General features: G+C 39.5%; 1 protein-coding gene across 2 annotated transcripts in view; it reads right to left on the bottom strand.

The window, feature by feature from the left end:
* map3k3 (mitogen-activated protein kinase kinase kinase 3) overlaps positions 1–18766 on the bottom strand; it is a 50366-nt gene that overhangs the window by 20230 nt on the left and 11370 nt on the right. Inside the window, exons 3-10 of one of the 2 annotated variants that reach the window (XM_022677230.2) lie at positions 13297–13393; positions 10513–10601; positions 7119–7249; positions 6991–7031; positions 6420–6519; positions 4923–5036; positions 4712–4832; positions 43–176 (exon numbers count right to left, since the gene is read on the bottom strand). In XM_022677230.2, the coding sequence (XP_022532951.1) occupies positions 43–176; positions 4712–4832; positions 4923–5036; positions 6420–6519; positions 6991–7031; positions 7119–7249; positions 10513–10516 (645 nt within the window). In that variant the 5' untranslated portion in view covers positions 10517–10601; positions 13297–13393. The remainder of the gene's footprint in view (positions 1–42; positions 177–4711; positions 4833–4922; positions 5037–6419; positions 6520–6990; positions 7032–7118; positions 7250–10512; positions 10602–13296; positions 13394–18766) is intronic. The other variant, XM_007251109.4, reaches the window with a different exon arrangement.

The following is an 18766-nucleotide window of genomic DNA, read 5'->3' as shown; positions in this document are numbered from 1 at the left end:
AATATCTGCAAGGAGTGTATTTGTGTATCTTTGGTCACTCACTAATTGGTCGCTGGTCTCGGGTATGAACTCCCCCTCGCTGTTAATGCTGGTGTAGGATCCCTGTCGTGCAATTCGTTGCTGGCGCTCTGGAACATAGCCAGGAGGTGGAGAGCTCCGCCCAGTGTTCTGGGAGCCTGAAAGAGTAGAAGTGAACATATGTTACAGATTGACAAATCACAGAGGATTTAAGCCTGTCACAATTATCATATTATCACCTGAAGAGTACAATGTTAATCGGGTGCATTTTCATTAATTGGATTGAGGTTTACATACATGTAAATACAAAAAAAAAAAAAAAAAAAAACGATTTTATGGAGTCACTGAGTTCAAGATATTCCTGCTGTCTGGATTATTACTTTTTGAACCTGGATTACCCACCTCTGCTTATACAAGATAGCTAGCTGGCTAAGTAACTAGTGTAAACAGAATTGTAAACATAGTCTGACACTCTCTGACACTCCCTTTGGTGTGCAGGCACATCACGCAACAGTAAGTATACAAACACTTAGACTGAAAATTAATTTATTAACTGTAACAGTAGATTAACCCTTATTTATAAACAGAAATAAAAGGAATTTGAGGATAATCTTTTACACTCGTTCTGCAGCAGGGCTAGAATTCACCAACTCATAAATAACATTCTACAAATCAATGAACATAAAGCATAGAGAGATGCAGCCCTAGGGCTGCAACTAATGATTTTTATCATTAGTTTTATTATTCTAGCTTTAAGTGTCGTTTCAAATCAATAGAAACAGCTGAACGCTGGATTTAACTGCCCTTTAAATATCCAGAACACTTTAACTAATAATTATTTTGTTAGTCAACTAATCTGACAATTATTTTTATCATTAGTTTTATTATTCTAGATATCTCTGTCGCTTAAAAACAATAGAAACAGCTAACCGTGGGATTTAACTGCCCTTTAAATATCCAGAACACTGTCCTTTCATCCCTACACAGTCCATGTATCTGATGACGATAGTTCTGAGTAAAGTTCTTTAGTACACTCACTAAACTACAGTGTGAAACCAAAACTAACCAGACCACATATAGTTTTACAAATAACAAATATATGAACCATGGTGCAGACTTAAACAGACTAAACTAATTTCATAATTTCAAAAAGGAATACAAATAAAAAACAAAATCTGATCCATCCAACAGTCGTCTGGACGAGAGCCTAATATCAGCACAATAATGTTTTTGCTTAAGCCATCTGGAAACATCTAGCAGACCACACAAAATCCACCGACCCACTGTTCTCAGAACGCTATCATTTTTCTGCTAGTTGTATAGACTCTGACTGCGTGAGACCTGCTGCCTGACTGTACTTAGCCGTGAAGGCCACGTCTGGAGAGGCTTTCTTCTGACCAGCTGAGGTATGATGTAATAAATCAGTATTCAGTGAAAGAGCTGAAACAGAGCTCGCAGCGCCGGCGTGAGCACAAAAACAGTCTGTGGAACAGATCCACAGGGACAGGAGCAGAACTCGGCTATCAGAGAGAGAGAGGGAGCAGAGACGCTGAATCATTAGACTGAACACAACTATAAACAAACGGCCCTTTCCTCCAGACACCAACCCTCTAACAATCCTGCTTCTCTCTCCAGGCCCCACAGGCTGAAACCACCTCCCCTCCCCCCCCCCAAACACACACACTCACTCTGAACCAGGCCACTGGCTCAGCATGCTAATAGTGTCTCGCAATCTGATTGGCTAGAAGCCAGCAGGCCATTGTGCAGCGGCTAGTGATGGTGGACAGGAAAAGGAAGAGGACCCAGTGCTCATGGAGGAAGTTTGAGGAACAACAGACAGAGAGAGGAAAAGAAATAGAGAAAGAGAGTGAGAGAGAGACATAGAAAGAAAGAAGCAAAAGCAGGAGGAAAGAGGGGAAAAAAAGAGAGATTAACAAGAACTAAGAGAATTTAAAAAAATAAAAATACAGAAAGGAAAAGAGAGGAAGAGAGAGAAAGAAAGAAACAGTGAGAGAGAGAGAAAAAGAGAGAGAGAGAGAGGTGGGACTCAGGCATTAGAAAGAGAAAGAGGCATGACACAATATGAGAGAGTAATGTGCTGCACTCTGAGCATCTTCCTGTTCCTCTAATTCCTCGTTACTCTTTCCTCTTTTAGCCGCTTGCGTACATGGCGCTCTAATGTCAACATGAGCCTGCAGAGAAAACAGTACAGAACAACAGGGAAAAGCACAGGCTTCATCTGCAACACAGCCCAAAAACCGTGACCTAGGAAATCTGTTGCACCTTTTCTTTCTAAAGAATCTCAAAAAAGTGTATACATGCCTCTAATGTGTGTAAATATTTATTATACATTTTTTTGTGGGACAACATTGAAGATATGGCACTTTGATACAATGTAAAGTAGTCTATGTACAGCTTGTATAACAGTGTCAATTAGTTATGCTGCAACTCATCAAACAGAGCAACAATTATTTTTTCAGATCCTCAGAGAGTTTTTTGAAATGAGGTGTCACATTAAACTTACAGTGACCTGTATAAGCACGATAACAAAAATTAGACACACCTGTTCCGCAGTCACACCTGAGACCTTGCAACACTAATGAGTCACATGACACCTGAAATTTACACAGCTGTGTCTTTTTTGCACTATAAGATGCACTTAAAGGCTGTGACCGAAATGGCTCCCTACTCCCTCATTAGTGTTGCGCTATGTAGGGAGATACTAATAAGTTCACTAATTAGTGGTAAAACAGGAGTGAATTCGGACACTAACTCATCATTATCATGCGCCAGCACCGGTCACATAAACACACACAGGTGAGAGAGGGGTTGAGCCGTGTTTAAAACTCCATAAACACACGAGCTGAGCTCTGAACTAAAGATAGTGAAGCTCTGAGCTGATCATTAAGTTATTTATCTGCTTGTTATATTTACGCTGTTTAAAAGATGATCCTCACATTACTGAACTACATGAAGAAACTCGTACAGCGTACACCGGCTCGGGCTGTTGCCGGATTGGGTGGTATCATGCCAAGTCGAGTTGTATCAGAAATTGTCTGGAGGAAACGCTGTGATTTGACAGGTGAACAAAACTGCCAAGTGTAAAGAGTTTGGAAATTTAACTCGGCGGTGTTATAGTTAGATATCTAACCCTGCAGAGACAGAGATTTTAGTCCTGCTGATGGAAATTTGAAGTTGTGTTTATGTTCGTTATTATATGTGAGTAAGTTATTTCTTTCTTTCATTGCTTGCAAGGTTGTTTTTATGTACTGTTTTTATGTTTTTGTTTCGTGTGTCCAATGATACAAGGCACAAAACACATAATACAAATATGCAGATAAACTCATTTAAATATAATTTTTTGTAATCAGTGATATTTAAGATATTTATGGTATTTTAGTTAAGATCATGTTGGAATAAACCCTGTAATATTGTTAATATGACGAATATCAGCTGTTTGGGTGTTTTCTCAGTAAATTTGTGGATCTGAAACACGTTTTACCCTGTGAATTGGATTAATCTGAATCCCTCTGTAACAATCTGGCAACCCTGGTGGCTCGCTGTCCACTCCATTTCTTCGGCTGTCTGTTGCTTAGTAGCGAGACCCGCAATGCATATTGGGACACATTCAGCTCGCTTAGTAAGCAGTGAAGTTTACTATAAATCATGATGCATTATGGGACTTCAAAATCACGTTCGAATCCCCCCTTAAGATTCGGACACTCAAAGAAAAATGGCTGACATACTCAATAGTGCCCTAACTAATAAATAGGGAGCCATTTCGGTCACAGTCAAAATCCAGACTGTTCCTTTTAAATTGAAAGCAGTGGTGTTAGAGTGGGGAGATGACAAAATACTATAGTAATTATAGTACTATAATAGTTCTATAATATTATAGCAATAACTCAATGTGCTCCTGCTACCATATCTGCAATGCCTGGTAGGTACCAGTACCTTTTTCTAACAGTTTTTTCTGGTCACCTCAGTTACCACCGTGCTGCTAATGATGCTAATACATATTGGCGATATCAAAACAGCAAACTCAGCGTTTATCTGCTCATTCACGCGTCACTGAACCCAAGAAATGCAGAATAAGAACTGATGAGAGCTGGTGAGGTAAAAGAGAATGCAACAGAGTCCTCACTAAAATCAACAGATTCATTCTCTTTGAAAAGAGACTGGACTACAATGCATGTTTTAAAAGTACTTTTAAGACTGCTTGGTGCAATTACACATTCTCACAAAAACCTTAAAATCTGTTCCCCTTAACATGAGTCGAATTATCACAATTTAATTTCAAGATGGCAGGGGCTGGAGAACTACCGCAAGGTACTGTGTGTGTGTAAACAGTGTTCTTAATAAACTATCTGTGCCCTTTTAAAATTCTTTGTGCCATATTTTAAATGTCAGGGGCCTCAGAATTCTACCAATGAAGTGTGGAGCTATTTTGAGCTTGTTAATGGTGTAAATTTAGTGATTTTGTTTGCATTGGCAAACGCTATGCTATCACTTGCATTGTAAGTCTGTTGAGAGCATCATCTAAAAGTTCTGTATTTTGAAACGCTGGAGGTAAAGGGAGGAGGGATATTCCACATAAGTCTGTACTCGTTATCATGTTTCACTATATTCCACGTCGATTTTACACCAGTTCTCCACAGAAATTTGCTGTGTGTGTGTGTGTGTGCGCACTCACTGGTTGACGAGTGGCGTCCCCTGGGCTCTGTAGACTGATAAGCTGTGTTCACGTCCCCTGTAGACTGAGATGCTTTGATTCGAACCTGCTTACACCCAGAGTGATGAGACGAGGAAGACACCTGCAGGGCAGATCACGACATCTCTCATTTACATGCTCTGACATTTCAGTGACAGTGTGTGTGTGTGTGTGGTGTGTGTGTGTTACTCACATTACTGTGCTCCTGTGTGAGTAACAGGATCTTTATGCTCTTCATGTTAGAGCTGCGGTCCAGCAGATCAATAGCCTTGTCCAAGTCATCCTGACCATGTAGAGGAATGGACATCTGCACACACACAAATAAGCACACATTAATTAACTGTCTTAATTTAAAATGCACTAATTACCTTGTAAATACCCAGTAATGACTATGCATTTTTTTAATTAAAGAATAGCCTTGTCAAAAGTTACCAGAATTCCTTAAACATCACAAAATCAGGGGCCAGATTCACAGTGCTTCTGATTGTAGCTTCTGTTTTTTTTTTGGGTCATGGTTTGGGTCAAATGTGGTCGGCACTGTTTTGTTTAGCTGTTTTGCGTAAATAGTGGCATTTATTAGCTTTGCTGTGCTGCTCTGCTAATAGTTACTCACTGTATAAGCTAAAAGACACTCTAGACAGGTGTATCCAGTTAGTGATGTTAAAAATCTTATTCTTATTCTTACACATTCTACACATATATGAGTTTGAGTCAGAAATGATGGAGTTTGACTGTTTGAATGAGTGCCTGCAGCCTTTCTGCAGTGCCTGATAGCTTTGTCAAAAATTATCAAAATTTCTTACATGATTACAAGATTAAAGTAGTCATGTAAAGTAAGACAAAAATAAAAATGAATAATAGCAGGAATTGAGCATTCTTTACAAACCAATTTAACCTCTTAATAATATCTTATTTTTTAAAACCCAGCTCTGCAGTTACAATGATGGATCCCACTGTCCCCATAAACTAAAAAAAAAGGTTTTTAGTGTCATTAGGTGTATTCCAAAAAATCCATTTTTTGTTTGGAGATTCTTTATAACAACATTTTTGGTACTTCAGGTTGAAGTGCATCATGGAATTACAATATAACAATTGTATATAAATGTGTAGAACAATATTAAACAATATTAAAGAACAGATCAATCAGATTCAATCAGACAATTTTCTGAGCATCTATACAGACATTTATGTTTGTGCCTTAGTAGCTCATTATTTTTTTGTGATTAGGAATGTTTATTACAGGGCTTTGAGCGGTCCAGCAGACTAAGGTGCTACGATACCGATATGATCGGGAGCTCGCCGGTACGAATCCTGTTCATGTAGCTCGCCATCATCTGCTGGAGCCCTTAGAGAGCACAATTGGACTGGCTCTCTCTGGGTGGGCAGATGGTGCTCTTGTTGATCAGCACAAGGCATCTGTGAGCTGATGTATCAGAACCGAGTCGTCGCGCTTTCCTCCAAACGAGCTGTGATGCTACTCGTCAATGTTACCTCAGCAGCAAGTCAAAAAGAGGTGGAGTCTGAATTCACATGTATCGGAGGAGGCATGTGTTAATCTTCACCCTCCTGGTGTTGGGGCATCACTAGTGATAGGTGGGGTTCTAATGAGTGGGTTGGGTAAAATTGGCCTTGTAAATAGGGGAGAAAATGGTTTAAAAAAAAAAAAGATAAAGAATAATTTTGATATTACCTCATTATTAATATAATGTAAGTCGAGCTGCTGGCCAAAGACAGTCTTGACCTTTTGCTGGACTTCATCAAACTGCACAGGCCGACAAAACATCAGTATCCTGCATATACACAAACACACACACACACACATACAGAGGGGACATTAACTACAAGGCTACCACTCCTTCAGATGTGTTAGCAGACTTCTTAAGCACATGCTCACACACATACACACACCGGAGCTAAGAGTTGCAGTGCACACAGATTCCTGAAAGTACACCTAGCATAGTTGTGGTTTCTCCTGGCAGCCAAAGGCAAACCACAGTCTTTTCCCTTTCCACTCAAATACCAGTTTAAGAGCTGAGCTAGGGATGTGTATGCGTGTGTGTGTGTGTGTGTGTGCTGGCAGAGTTTATCAATACTCTTTTGTGTGTGTATGTTTTATTCTCCCTCTCTTTTTAATTTACAGTAATATGTATATACTTAACTAAAATAAGCCTTTATCTGTATGTTTACAAAAAAATATACATTAACTTTAGTTCCCAGTATTGTTTCCACAGTTATAGAGTAAACCCATTACCCACACTAACCTCCTCTCACCACCAAACTCAAATTTAATCCTGACGTCCTCCTGTGGGAGGAGAAACAGAAATAAAAGCAGGTCAGAAGCAGCTCATACAGTAAACGCAGGAATCACCATTTAGCACCTGTATGTTACCTGTCTGTTGGTCGTGCTGGCAGTGCTGACAGGCTTGGCCTTTGCCGTGTCGTAAGCCGACATGGGCTGCCGCCTGGTCATCTGCAGGGCCACCAGGTCCTTCATTATAGAATGCAGAGCCTGTCTCTCATCTACAGAAAGAAACAGAAAGAAAAGAAAAACAAAAAAAAAGGAGAGAAAAAAGAAAGAGTGAATGAGAACAAGCTGCAAAAGACTTGAGACTGGGAAGAAGATTCACATTCCAGCAAGACAATAACCCTAAACATACAGCCAGAGCTACAGTGGAATGATTCAATCAAAAATTTTAAATTGGCCCAGTCAAAGACCTGACCTAAATCCCATTGAGCTTCTGTGGCAAGACATTACAAAAACTGCTGTCCACAGCTGCTCTCCAGTTTTATATTATAGTATTCCATACATCTTTGTTTTTTAGTTTTATATAAAACCTTTGGCAACGTAGCTTAATAAATAAACATATATTTTTGAAAAGAGCTTATCATCACTGTCCAATGAAAAACAACTTCACAGGAGAGAGAAAAAATATTGTAAACTTTTATTGAAAGTCAATGTAAAAAGAGTTTATTTCAGGTAATTTTTAATTGTTTCTATTGGTCCGTTCATCAAGTAATTTTGGCACAGTGTAAGGGACAGTTTGTCTGGTCAAATTATGTAGTAAACTAAAAATCAACAAAAATTAAGTGTTTTTCAAAGAGCAGCGACAATATTCTAAACTGACAATCAACACTGTTTAATTACAAAACTAGAATTATACAATATTGAAATAAACTGACAATGTAATAGTTTGTTATTCAGCTAGAACATTATATTTAATTATTATTTAAATATAGAATCAACTACATTTTTGGAATCAACCACATTAAAAGCTTATCTCTAACTGAGAGAGTTGTGAATTCCCTAACAGCACTGCACAGTGGAACTCAGGGGGTAACTAAACACCACTAGAAATGGCTGCTTAAGTAGCACTAAATCTCCATTATTTACAGTGTAAGTGTTTCTTTTAGTTTTCTGATTGCAGCTACGGTTCTTTTGGGTCATGGTTAAAAGTGTTCCACACGGTTTTGGTCTGCTGTTTTGTATAGATAGTGGCGTTTATTAGCTCTGCGGCTCTGCTAATAGCTACTCACTGTATGAGCTGAAAGATACACTCCAGGTATATCTAGTTAGTGATGTTAAACATCTATATTCTCTATCCTCCACAAAGCGACTTAGTCTTACACATTCTACACATATATGAGTTTGAGTCAGAGATGATGCAGTCTTACATAGAACAAAATATTGTTTCAAATAATTTTGCCACTGCAAAAAAATCAAACATGGGGAAATCAGCACTGAAGCTGCCAATACAGGCTGTAGACGTTTTTTTTAAAGTAAATGCAATTATTACATTATTGATTAAGACAAATTAAGGTAACACTCAGCAGTGCACAAACCCAACTTTTACATCAGCAAAAAATGCAATACTAAATAAAATAACATGACTGTTCCTGTAAATGACCTTCTTGAATGACCCTCACAGCACAAAGCACAGAAGTGATGCGCCATTAAAATACCAATCCGCCAAAGTCAGAGCACACCTGGCTCTTAGGGGGAATGGCAGATGACATGCTTGCTTATTGTTTGTTTTGAGCCACATGAGCCAAGGGGTACTTTCCCCTTCGTTGTGATAGTATGACATGTCCTAAATCCAGCTGTGTGGAGCCCTAAGGGTTAAAATGAATTAAAACAGCTCATCATAGTGTTTCATATGTTTCAGCTCAGCATCTTTCACAGATGAATCAAACTAGCTCTCAGCTATGAACAGTAAAAATGCCAAGGAATAGTTTTGTAACTCCTGTCAAAATAAGCGCCTGTTGCACACACACACACACACACACTCAGACATGGTGTGCTTGTGCCAGTGTAACGGAGCCTGTGAGAGAGAGATTGCCGTGTTATTGCGATCTCTGTTCTCATGTTCGAAGTGTGAGCGTGAGCTGTGTCTTGGCTTTGCTCGCTCACGGACGGAAAATATTCCCACTGTGTAGCTTGGACTCACTTCACACATCTCCTGAGAGAGAGAACCGGAGAAGCCTCATCTAACCAGCAAACCTGCGGCTGGGTCCAGTACACAAGTCCGAGCAAACAGTCTCTCTCTTTTCCTCAAGCAGTTTTTACTGCTATACAGCCTCTTTATTTTACTATTTCACTTTTTTGTAGTACAGTAGTGTACTACTATGCATGCTGTTATATCATCACTGTCTCACATACACCATGAGTATCCTATATAGCAAAACTTTAACAAAATTTTATTCCAAGGGCTCCTGTGCAAGGCACCTTTACAGCCTGAACATGGAGGTCAGTTCCCTCTGCTGAGATGATTTTTCAAAAATGAAAAATGGCTTGAAAACACACACTGTACCGCGGAGCTTTTTACCTGTACCGCGGAGCTTTTTACGTGTACCGCGGAGCTTTTTACCTGTACCGCAGAGCTTTTTTACCTGTACCGCGGAGCTTTTTACGTGTACCGCGGAGCTTTTTACCTGTACCTCGGAGCTTTTTACCTGTACCGCGGAGCTTTTTACCTGTACCGCGGAGCTTTTTACCTGTACCGCGGAGCTTTTTACGTGTACCGCAGAGCTTTTTACCTGTACCTCAGAGCTTTTTACCTGTACCGCGGAGCTTTTTACCTGTACCGCGGAGCTTTTTACCTGTACCGCGGAGCTTTTTACCTGTACCGCGGAGCTTTTTACGTGTACCGCGGAGCTTTTTACGTGTACCGCGGAGCTTTTTACCTGTACCTCGGAGCTTTTTACCTGTACCGCGGAGCTTTTTACCTGTACCGCGGAGCTTTTTTTTTCCTCGTGCCACGAGATCTCATCACATCCCTAGTAAACAGACAGCACGATTTTAAATGATGCCCAATCTATTGTTTCCTTTGAACTTTATTTCTGAACTTAAGTTGTTTTTTTTTGTTTTTTTTTACAAATAGTAAGCAGACCTTTTCAAGCTCTTCAATGCTAATGCTCTCCCTGAAACCTTTACAATCAAATGAACAGATTTTTTATTAAAATCATCACTGAGATATTCTAATAACATTTTTTTTACTTTACTCCAGACAAATTGTAGTGCGTCGCACACTAGAATATTAAACTGTGATTAATCTTTTTTTATTGATTGACAACAAAATATATTTATATTCAGTTGTTGAGTTGTTTTAACAGTAACATTTTCTACTGAGTTTTCAAATCTAAAGCTGGATGTTTCTCAGAACTACTTCTGTAGAAAATTGCTGGGAGAGGCAAGGTCACATACCTGTACCCAGAGTGCATGCAGTAATTTAACGCTGTTTATTTACCACCTTTCCTGGAAAATGATCCAAACCACAGGAACTTACTCATTTTTGCAGTGGGTGTGCGTGTCCTCTTCTGAATTAAGATTTGGAGTCTTCACACACTTGGTTTTCTAGCACCACCCATCAACAGCCTGCGAAGAAAACCACACAGATATTAGAGTCATGATATCAGTCTCATCCTCACAGCTCCTCATTCAAACAAACTAACCCACTATTTACCAGCATTTAATAACCTGTAAAAACAGCTCATATAAACTACAGTAACCAAAGAACATTGGTCATTATACATACGGTATATTAGTCCTTCAATTTAATTCCTAATCAAACAAGCCACTGTCATAATAATCATCATCATCATCTTTAGCTCTTCTTTAAACAATCTCTGTTATCATAGCGCTCCACTTTCATTAGCACCATCCTAATGGATAACCAAAGACCAACAGTGGTCTCATAAGGCTTCATCAATTTGCTTTTCTTCTCTGTTTATTTGACCTAACCCCAATTACAAGGTGAAGGGAGGGTAAGACGCTTGCTATTCTTAATGAATTGCTTACATAATGAAATATAATCAGTCAAACATCTGGTGTAAATCCTAATTCTCTTCAACTGTAAGAAACAGGAGTCATAACACTAAATCAATGCAAGAAAAAGGGCCCTCTCTTACACCCTATGCAAGGCACATCGCGATGTTCATTGCTATCTTACACCCAGCCAACAGTCTATTTTTGATTAATTGGCAACGGTGCTTGTGAATATATCCACAGTACGCAGATGGACGCAGAAAATTCTGTGTTCTCAAGTAAATTTCTGGCTAATTTCCAAGCAATGGAAAAAACAGTTGTGCGACTGAGTGAAATAAACCTAGACAGACGTCATCAGTCAGACGTTCATTGCTATCTTGGCAGTAAATTGTCAATAGGTGTGCCCCCGCTGGTTTTTATGAATGATGAACAAGTGTGAACAAGTGTGAACACGTGTGAACGCGCAGGTCAGGTTCCTCTGCTGAGAAACACTGGACACACTTATGATTAATTAAGAGAATTAGTACATGCCTTTTAAGTATTTGCGATAGCAAAGACACACTACCGTGCCCTTAAATCAAGCTGCATGGTGCAAGGTTGACAATTCGCCTATAGGTCTCTAAAATAGGACCCATAGACTCTAATGAACTGTTAACATCTGGCCAGTGACCGAAATGGGTACCTATTAGGGCTGTCACGATAAGTACATTATTGGCGACTTATTGTACAATATATCAACCTGCCCTCATTAGGATTAGGAAAAAAACAAAAATCAACATACCAAAGGCAGAGTGATACCATAAGCACACATGCCCAGAGAGGTGGGCAGCAACGCCTGCACACGAGCCCAACAGTTTTGGCCCATCAAAACCCGGGTATCAAACCCACGACCTTGTCACCGATGGCGCAGTGCTCTAACTCCTGAGCCACCACACTTGACATGCTATTCTTTTCTTCATTAGGAGGAGTCAGATGAGTCAGAATCACTATTCTTCAATTATGTTACAACCTGTTTCTCTTTCACAATATATTTAGACCTGGCTCCAACAAAATCGTGTCAAAACTGGGAAACGGAATTCCTGTAATCTGAGCGTTATCTCAGCGATATCTAAACACAATTTAGACTCAGGTGTTTGTTTATGCCTGCAGTGCTGACGCAGGTTGATAAATAGGGAGAGTCAGAATGCATTTGTGTTTGTATCATAATTTGTAAATGAAGTCCCTCCCTATATAGTGCAACACTAATAAAGGTGTAGGAATTTGTTTCGGTAACAACCCAGGTGATAAGAGTGTATTGCATATTGCAAAACTAACCTTAAAGCCCCACTAGTTAGGATTTCCTTGATTTGTATCTTTTTAAAGAAGTAAAATTACAGCGCTGCATTGTGGTGTAATAGGAGGAATAGCGGTGCTTTTGTGTCTGTGCCGGAGCTCCTCTGAGCTCAAACCAGACTCTAAGTTTTCCGAGGCGGCCGCGACCAACGCTCGTGAGAACTGCAACCTGCTTTCCGACCTTTAGTTCTAACAGTTCTACAAGGACTACTGGTTCATTCTTTACAAACTAACATACAGACACTCTGGCAGAAGCTGGAAAGAGACCGAATATGTCTGTGAAAGCCAGAAAACGAGAAAGAGAAACTAAAATCGACCTGGAACATTTATTACACTCTGCAACTGTAGGGGGAGCACACGAGCACAAAATCTCAATCCTACTTAGTGGAGCTGTAAAGCCTGTTAATCTGCAAAAGGCATGCAGCAAAAAAGAAGAAAAAACTCCACAGAACAAATAGCATATTTTCAGGGTCTGAGTCCAAGCGTAACCACACTACAGCACTGTAAGAGTGTATGGTGTGCATGCATGCATGTGTGTGTGTGCATGAGAGAGTGTGCGTGAGAGACCGGAACGTCAGAGCTGGAAACAAAGCTGAAACTCGAGCTTTGCTGGCATGGAGAAACCTGGCACAATGCATCCAGCAAGAGAAAAATATTTGGCATTTAGAAAATCTCTCAAGTCTCGGTTCCTCAGCCCGGTGCAGCTGTAAAAGCCTTCCCAGGACCATGGTATAAACTCCCCTGTAAATATGGTGAGGGATATTTTTTTTAGATTCCATAAAAATAAGATTCTGGACAGCATAAAAGCCCATGTGCATAAAAAAGTGCCAATATAAAGAAGCCTAGTTATTCTGCACACTCTGAACAATAGAGTGCAGGTGTGTTATTAAAAGAGTCCTCGTCTAATGATCCAGCAGGATTATTTCTGTGACCTTTGGGTTGATTACGGTGTGTGTCCTGCATACACACTGACCTTTAAGAGCTGGCTTGGAGCTAGTAAGAGACTGTCATTGATAATGGCTTGTCCTGCCTTGGTTTCTGCACTGGACTTCATCAGACCACAGATATCACTACAGAGCAACAGACACAACAGAGAAACATGGCTAAAGCATAAGGGACCAGCAATGTAAGCTTGAGGAAATGCAAGAGGAATCAAATTAAATCAATTAAGAAAGAAAAAGTGAGGTAATGTGTTTTGTAACATAGTAAAACCTTTATACCAAACTTTTCTTTGCCTCTTGCAATCTTAGCAAGGCTAGACACTGCATGGCCTTGATTAGTTTCTCTGCTTATTGTCTGCTTCCGGCTCTTTTTTTCTGCTCTCTTTACCTTCTCTCCTCCACATGAGTGCTTATTAGTGAAGGAACCGATATTCTGCGGTGTGAAATATATTTGGGGTAGGAGTGGGCAATATTATATCGTATACAATATATCGTGATACAGAAATATCGTGATATTAAAAATCCATATCGTGATAGAGGTATTCTGTCTTAAAAGTAGTCTATTATTCACTGTGAAGCTTTAAGTATATTTATTGTATAATTATTTTAGTTCGCAGTTTATATGCATGCACTAAATATTCTGCAATATTATTTGCTGCATTATATTATTTTATGCTATATTATTTATTTTGTCACATTATGATTATGATGTCGTACTCTTATACTATATTCCTGAAATTAATTAATTATTTTTCTGTTTTCCTATATCGCCAAGTATATCGTTATCGCAAAAATACCCTGAAATATCGTGATATTATTTTAGAGCCATATCGCCCACCCCTAATTTGGGGTGTAGTGAAACATGATAACAAGAACAAGCTTATGTCGAATAGTGAACCTCCTTCGCCCTTAGCATCCCAAAATACCGAGATTTTAGCCAATGCTCCCAACAGACTTAGAATGCTAGCAATTTGAGGCATAGTGCTACCAGGTGTTCGTCAACTGATTTATTGTGGCTTAATTTCAAGATGTGCACTTTCAAAGTTCTCAGAGTCTTTTTTTAAATGTCAGGGCCCTCAGAATTCTACAAATAAAGTGTAGAGCTACTTCGAGCTTGTAATCATATAAGCTTTTGTATTCTGTTTAATTTTAGCTGTTCTGCTGCCATGATACTGGAGCTCTGTTGCTCAATGAAGCTTAGCAGAGATTGGTCAGCCTGATTTTACAACATCTAATAATGCAGAAAATGAAAGCTGATGTCATTTTGGGATTTGTTGGATTGAGGGCCCTCTCTGGTGAGAATGGGTAATTGCACTAAGTGTGCAGAAAAATCTTTTTAAAATGGGTGGGTGTGATGTGGTCTCCTTTCTGATGGGATGAATCCGATTCCACCGTTCAAATGCCAATCCACTATTAATCCCGATTTTAGCACAAACTCTATCACGTCCCTTTTTGACTTCGGAGCTTGCTTCACGTTTCTTTGGTTTTACTTTGGGTAATTGAGCTACTGAGCTCTGAGTTTCCCCTTCTGAAATCTCCATTGCTCCACCAGCCACTCACGTTCAGTAAAACTGAGCCGAATCCTATTTTATCACTTCTCCACTCAGACGTGCTTCTGCTTTCAGTTTAGAAACTAAATAATACAGACTGCCACTTCATATGCTTCTTTTTTAAAAATCATGTTCAGTTTGTCATTTTTGTTTTTTAGAGTGTTGCAGAACTTATTGATATGTATGCTTTTTTTTTTAAACTTGACATTCATGTGACACAATGTGAAAGGGCCTTAGGGTTCATTGGACATTGTGTATTACTCATTTACACCAATTGCAACAGGCTAGTTACAGCCTAGTCTCTCTTGGCCCATTTTAAACAAGAGTAGCACTGGTCTCAGTTCATTTAAAAAATCTGGATCTTTTTTTAAAAGAGAAATGTAAAATCGATTTTCACTGTAGTGAAATATGATGACAACGATGATATTTTCTCAAATAGCCCACATCCATTCACCAGCACTATGAAATATAGCGCTTTTAGTCGATGCTCCAAACAATGCTTACAATGCGAGTGATAGGGGCATACTGTTGCCCATTCAAAAAAATCACTATTTTTACACCATTACCAAGATGAAAGTAGCTCCACACTTCATTATCTGAATTCATTTAGCAATCTGTTCCCCTAACCTACCTATTCATTTGTGCTCGTCACAAATCAATTATACTTTTTGCCAGTTAAAACATTTAAATCTGTATATCAAATGTACACAAATAATATTAATATTTATATACTACTTACATCTTTCATTACATTACATACTCTACACATTTCTAGTCTAGCAATTCATTAACCATTTCAGATGTCTAGGGGATAACTTACTGAAGCTTTGAGGAAACTAGACCACAGTCCCAAGTAGGGCTGAACGATTAATTGCATTTGCGATAATCTCGCGATATTCTAAAACGCGATTCTCTAACCGCACTGGCTGCGATTTGACTGGTCACGTGACTTGGGAGCGAGCCAAGCCGAGGACGAGGTGGAGCTAGAGGAGGTGGTCTCGGTCCGGTACCAAACGAACTCTGGAGCGGTTCGCTTGTGGTGAGAACGTGATCCGGTCTCGATCGGATCCAGCTATTAAATATAAGCCATTTATTTGAGCTAAACTGCTAAAAAAGCAAGCATAGTTTAAACTAATATATTAGCCAGATAACGCTAATTACCACAGCTGTGAACAAACACTGTGTCCATGCATGCGCTGCATTCACTGCTCTGTTTATTATGTATAAATCTGCGCTGCATTCACTGCTCACAGCCGCGTAACTCTGTTTATTATGTATAAACACTGTGTTTGAAAGTGCAGCGTGTCAGTGTTCAGTGTTAAAGCACAGATATTTGTGCTGGAACACAAAATCTTCTCGCTGTATTTACTTTTTTCGTATATTTATATTTAATGTCCTCCCGTGTCAGACAGCTCTGACCAATCAGAGGACACAGGCTGCTCGCGTGGTTTATTGATGCGCATTTTGGTGCGTTTACATTTATGCCTGTGGGAAACCAGACCGAACAGAGCGAGAAAATGCTCCAAGTAAACGAACTCATTAGAAACGAACTACAGGTGTGAACACGCCCTTGTTGCACAATGGCTTCAGGCTCGAAGGAACACGTCAGTTGTGTAGAATTACTTTGGCTTTAAAAAAGAAGATGCTGCTCAACGTCAGGTACTGTGCTAAACGTGCCTTGCTACTGTTGCTACGACGCGAGGTAACACTACAAACCTTTTTCAGCATTTAAAAAAACACCACAAAGCCTTGTGTGGTATTTGCAAGGCTAAAATGCCAACGACCAGTGCTGCATCTTCAAATACAGAAAATAACGAGTTGGTTAAAGCAGATTCTCTTTATGTTTTTTGCACTTTAATTTTTCATGATGTTACTAGCTGGAGAGCAGTAAGTTAAATTTTGTATATCTATTGTTTTTCCTAATTAAAAAAAAAAGGTGAAAAGGAAAAGCTATTTATCTATTTATTTTTCTATAAAAAAACAAATGATGAAAAGGAAAAGCATAGATTTTTTTGCTTTATTGTTATCTGTGCTTTAAATAAATCTGACATTGTTTATTATTAAACAGATTGATTTATTGCTTCTGTTGTTGAAAAATACTTGAAGACAAAAAAAATCGCATTTTAAATCGCAATCGCAATTTATAGATAAAAAATTGCAATTAGATTATTTTCCAAAATCGTTCAGCCCTAGTCCCAAGTACCACCCAAGTGGACCAACTGAATTCATCTACACACATAGCTCTGTGTGTATAATAGCTCTGCGGTAATCCTGACAGTTGGACAACTTACTGAAGTACAGAGCACAGATGGCTATTCAGAAATAGCTACGTCCACCCCCAATCACACACACGCACACATACTTACGCACACACTATATAGTGGGCCACCACAGTTAACCTCGCCAAAGATGATGTTACCGCTGACAGAGCGTGCTTTGCATTTGTGGGTAAAGCAGAAGCGGAAATATCGAGCTACTGAGGTGATGTAAACTGTGCTCTATTGTAGAACACTGACTGCATTACTTCCTCACTCTCCAGTGCCTCTTTCCTCGATGCCTGTCATTTTCTCAGCCACACGCTTTCGCTTATCCGTGCCAACCAAATGCCGCAAGCATAAGCAACATGTTCTTTTTTGTCCTCGCCAATCCTGCCAGAGAAAAACACGCTCAGGCCTTTGAGCTAGCACTGGAACGCTTAACATCATGCAAAATTAACCCTGGCATTCTGGAATTCATATAAAACAAGTTATATCCTGAAAGCTGGAATATAATGGTCTGAAGAATCTGCAAACACCACACTGAAGAGATGCAGAAAGTTCAGACCGAATGCAATTTTTTAAAATCTTCAAATATCAGCTTTATTGATGCTCCACTCACTGTAAAGGGGTGAATGGCTTCTGCGTCACTGCTACTCCAGGTTAAAGCGCTGCTACTGCTCTATAGAACTTTGGTGGTGATGCGTGAGAACTATCTTTTAATCTGTGTAATGCTGCATAGCCAGTCATATTTGTTTGAAATCCTGTATTATTACTTTACCACCTCAGTCCACATGCTTCTGTCAGTTTGTCAACAAATGCATGCGTACAGCTGTTTATAAGGGGCACACACAGTGTGATCTGTATTCACTGCAGTGCACACCCTACCTGTAAAAGGAGAGAAGGGGCACAAATACATATGTTCTAATCAGGTTTATGGATATAATGAAACTGATTAGACATTAGAGGTGTGCCAAAAAATCGATTCACATAAGAATCTTGATTCTCATTTACTACGATTCAGAATCGATTTAAAATGTCCCAAAATCGATTCTGAGGGGCGGGTTTTAGACTGATTTTGGGCTGGGTATTTTTGTTGGACCTGGCAACCCTGGGGATAGGGCTTGTCCCTTCAAACGGAGATCTTCCAGACACACACAGAGCGTAGGTGTTTGAGAATCACCGGTAAGATGGCAGAACAAGCACTATATTACCTTAGATTAACGTGTAGTTTCAATGTTTTATGGCAGAATGCTTCATAACAAGCATAAAAAAGATCGCTAGTAGTTAGTTTCAGTAACTGTTAGCTAGCTAACTAGCTAACTTTCCAGTTCCACCTTAAATAACGCTACAGGTGGCAGCGGGCTGCAGCATTTAAGGCGGAACGGAAAAATAACAATAAGCTAATCAGAGCTAATTTCAGCTCCTCATCACAGAGGAATTAAGGAATGGACAATATGAATTAATTTCTCCACCTCCTGCCCCCTTTCTGAAGAAATACAACGACCTTAAAGTTAACTAGTTAATCAGCAGCTGCTCCTGAACTTTAGCGCTTCACTGCTATCATCACATCAGCCCAGCAGCGTCACCTACACACCACCGCTAGTAGCCTGGTAATAAAGCAGTGTTATTTATTATTTATTTATTGTTCATTAACGTCATTGTGATATCCCAGTGATTCCTCTGTCACTGAGGAC

The sequence above is a fragment of the Astyanax mexicanus genome, chromosome 19 (assembly GCF_023375975.1).
Source record: "Astyanax mexicanus isolate ESR-SI-001 chromosome 19, AstMex3_surface, whole genome shotgun sequence".
In the NCBI taxonomy this organism is placed as follows: Eukaryota; Metazoa; Chordata; class Actinopteri; order Characiformes; family Acestrorhamphidae; genus Astyanax; species Astyanax mexicanus.
The sequence above is the reverse complement of the archived record's forward strand: the minus strand, read 5'-3'. Positions and strand labels throughout refer to the sequence as shown.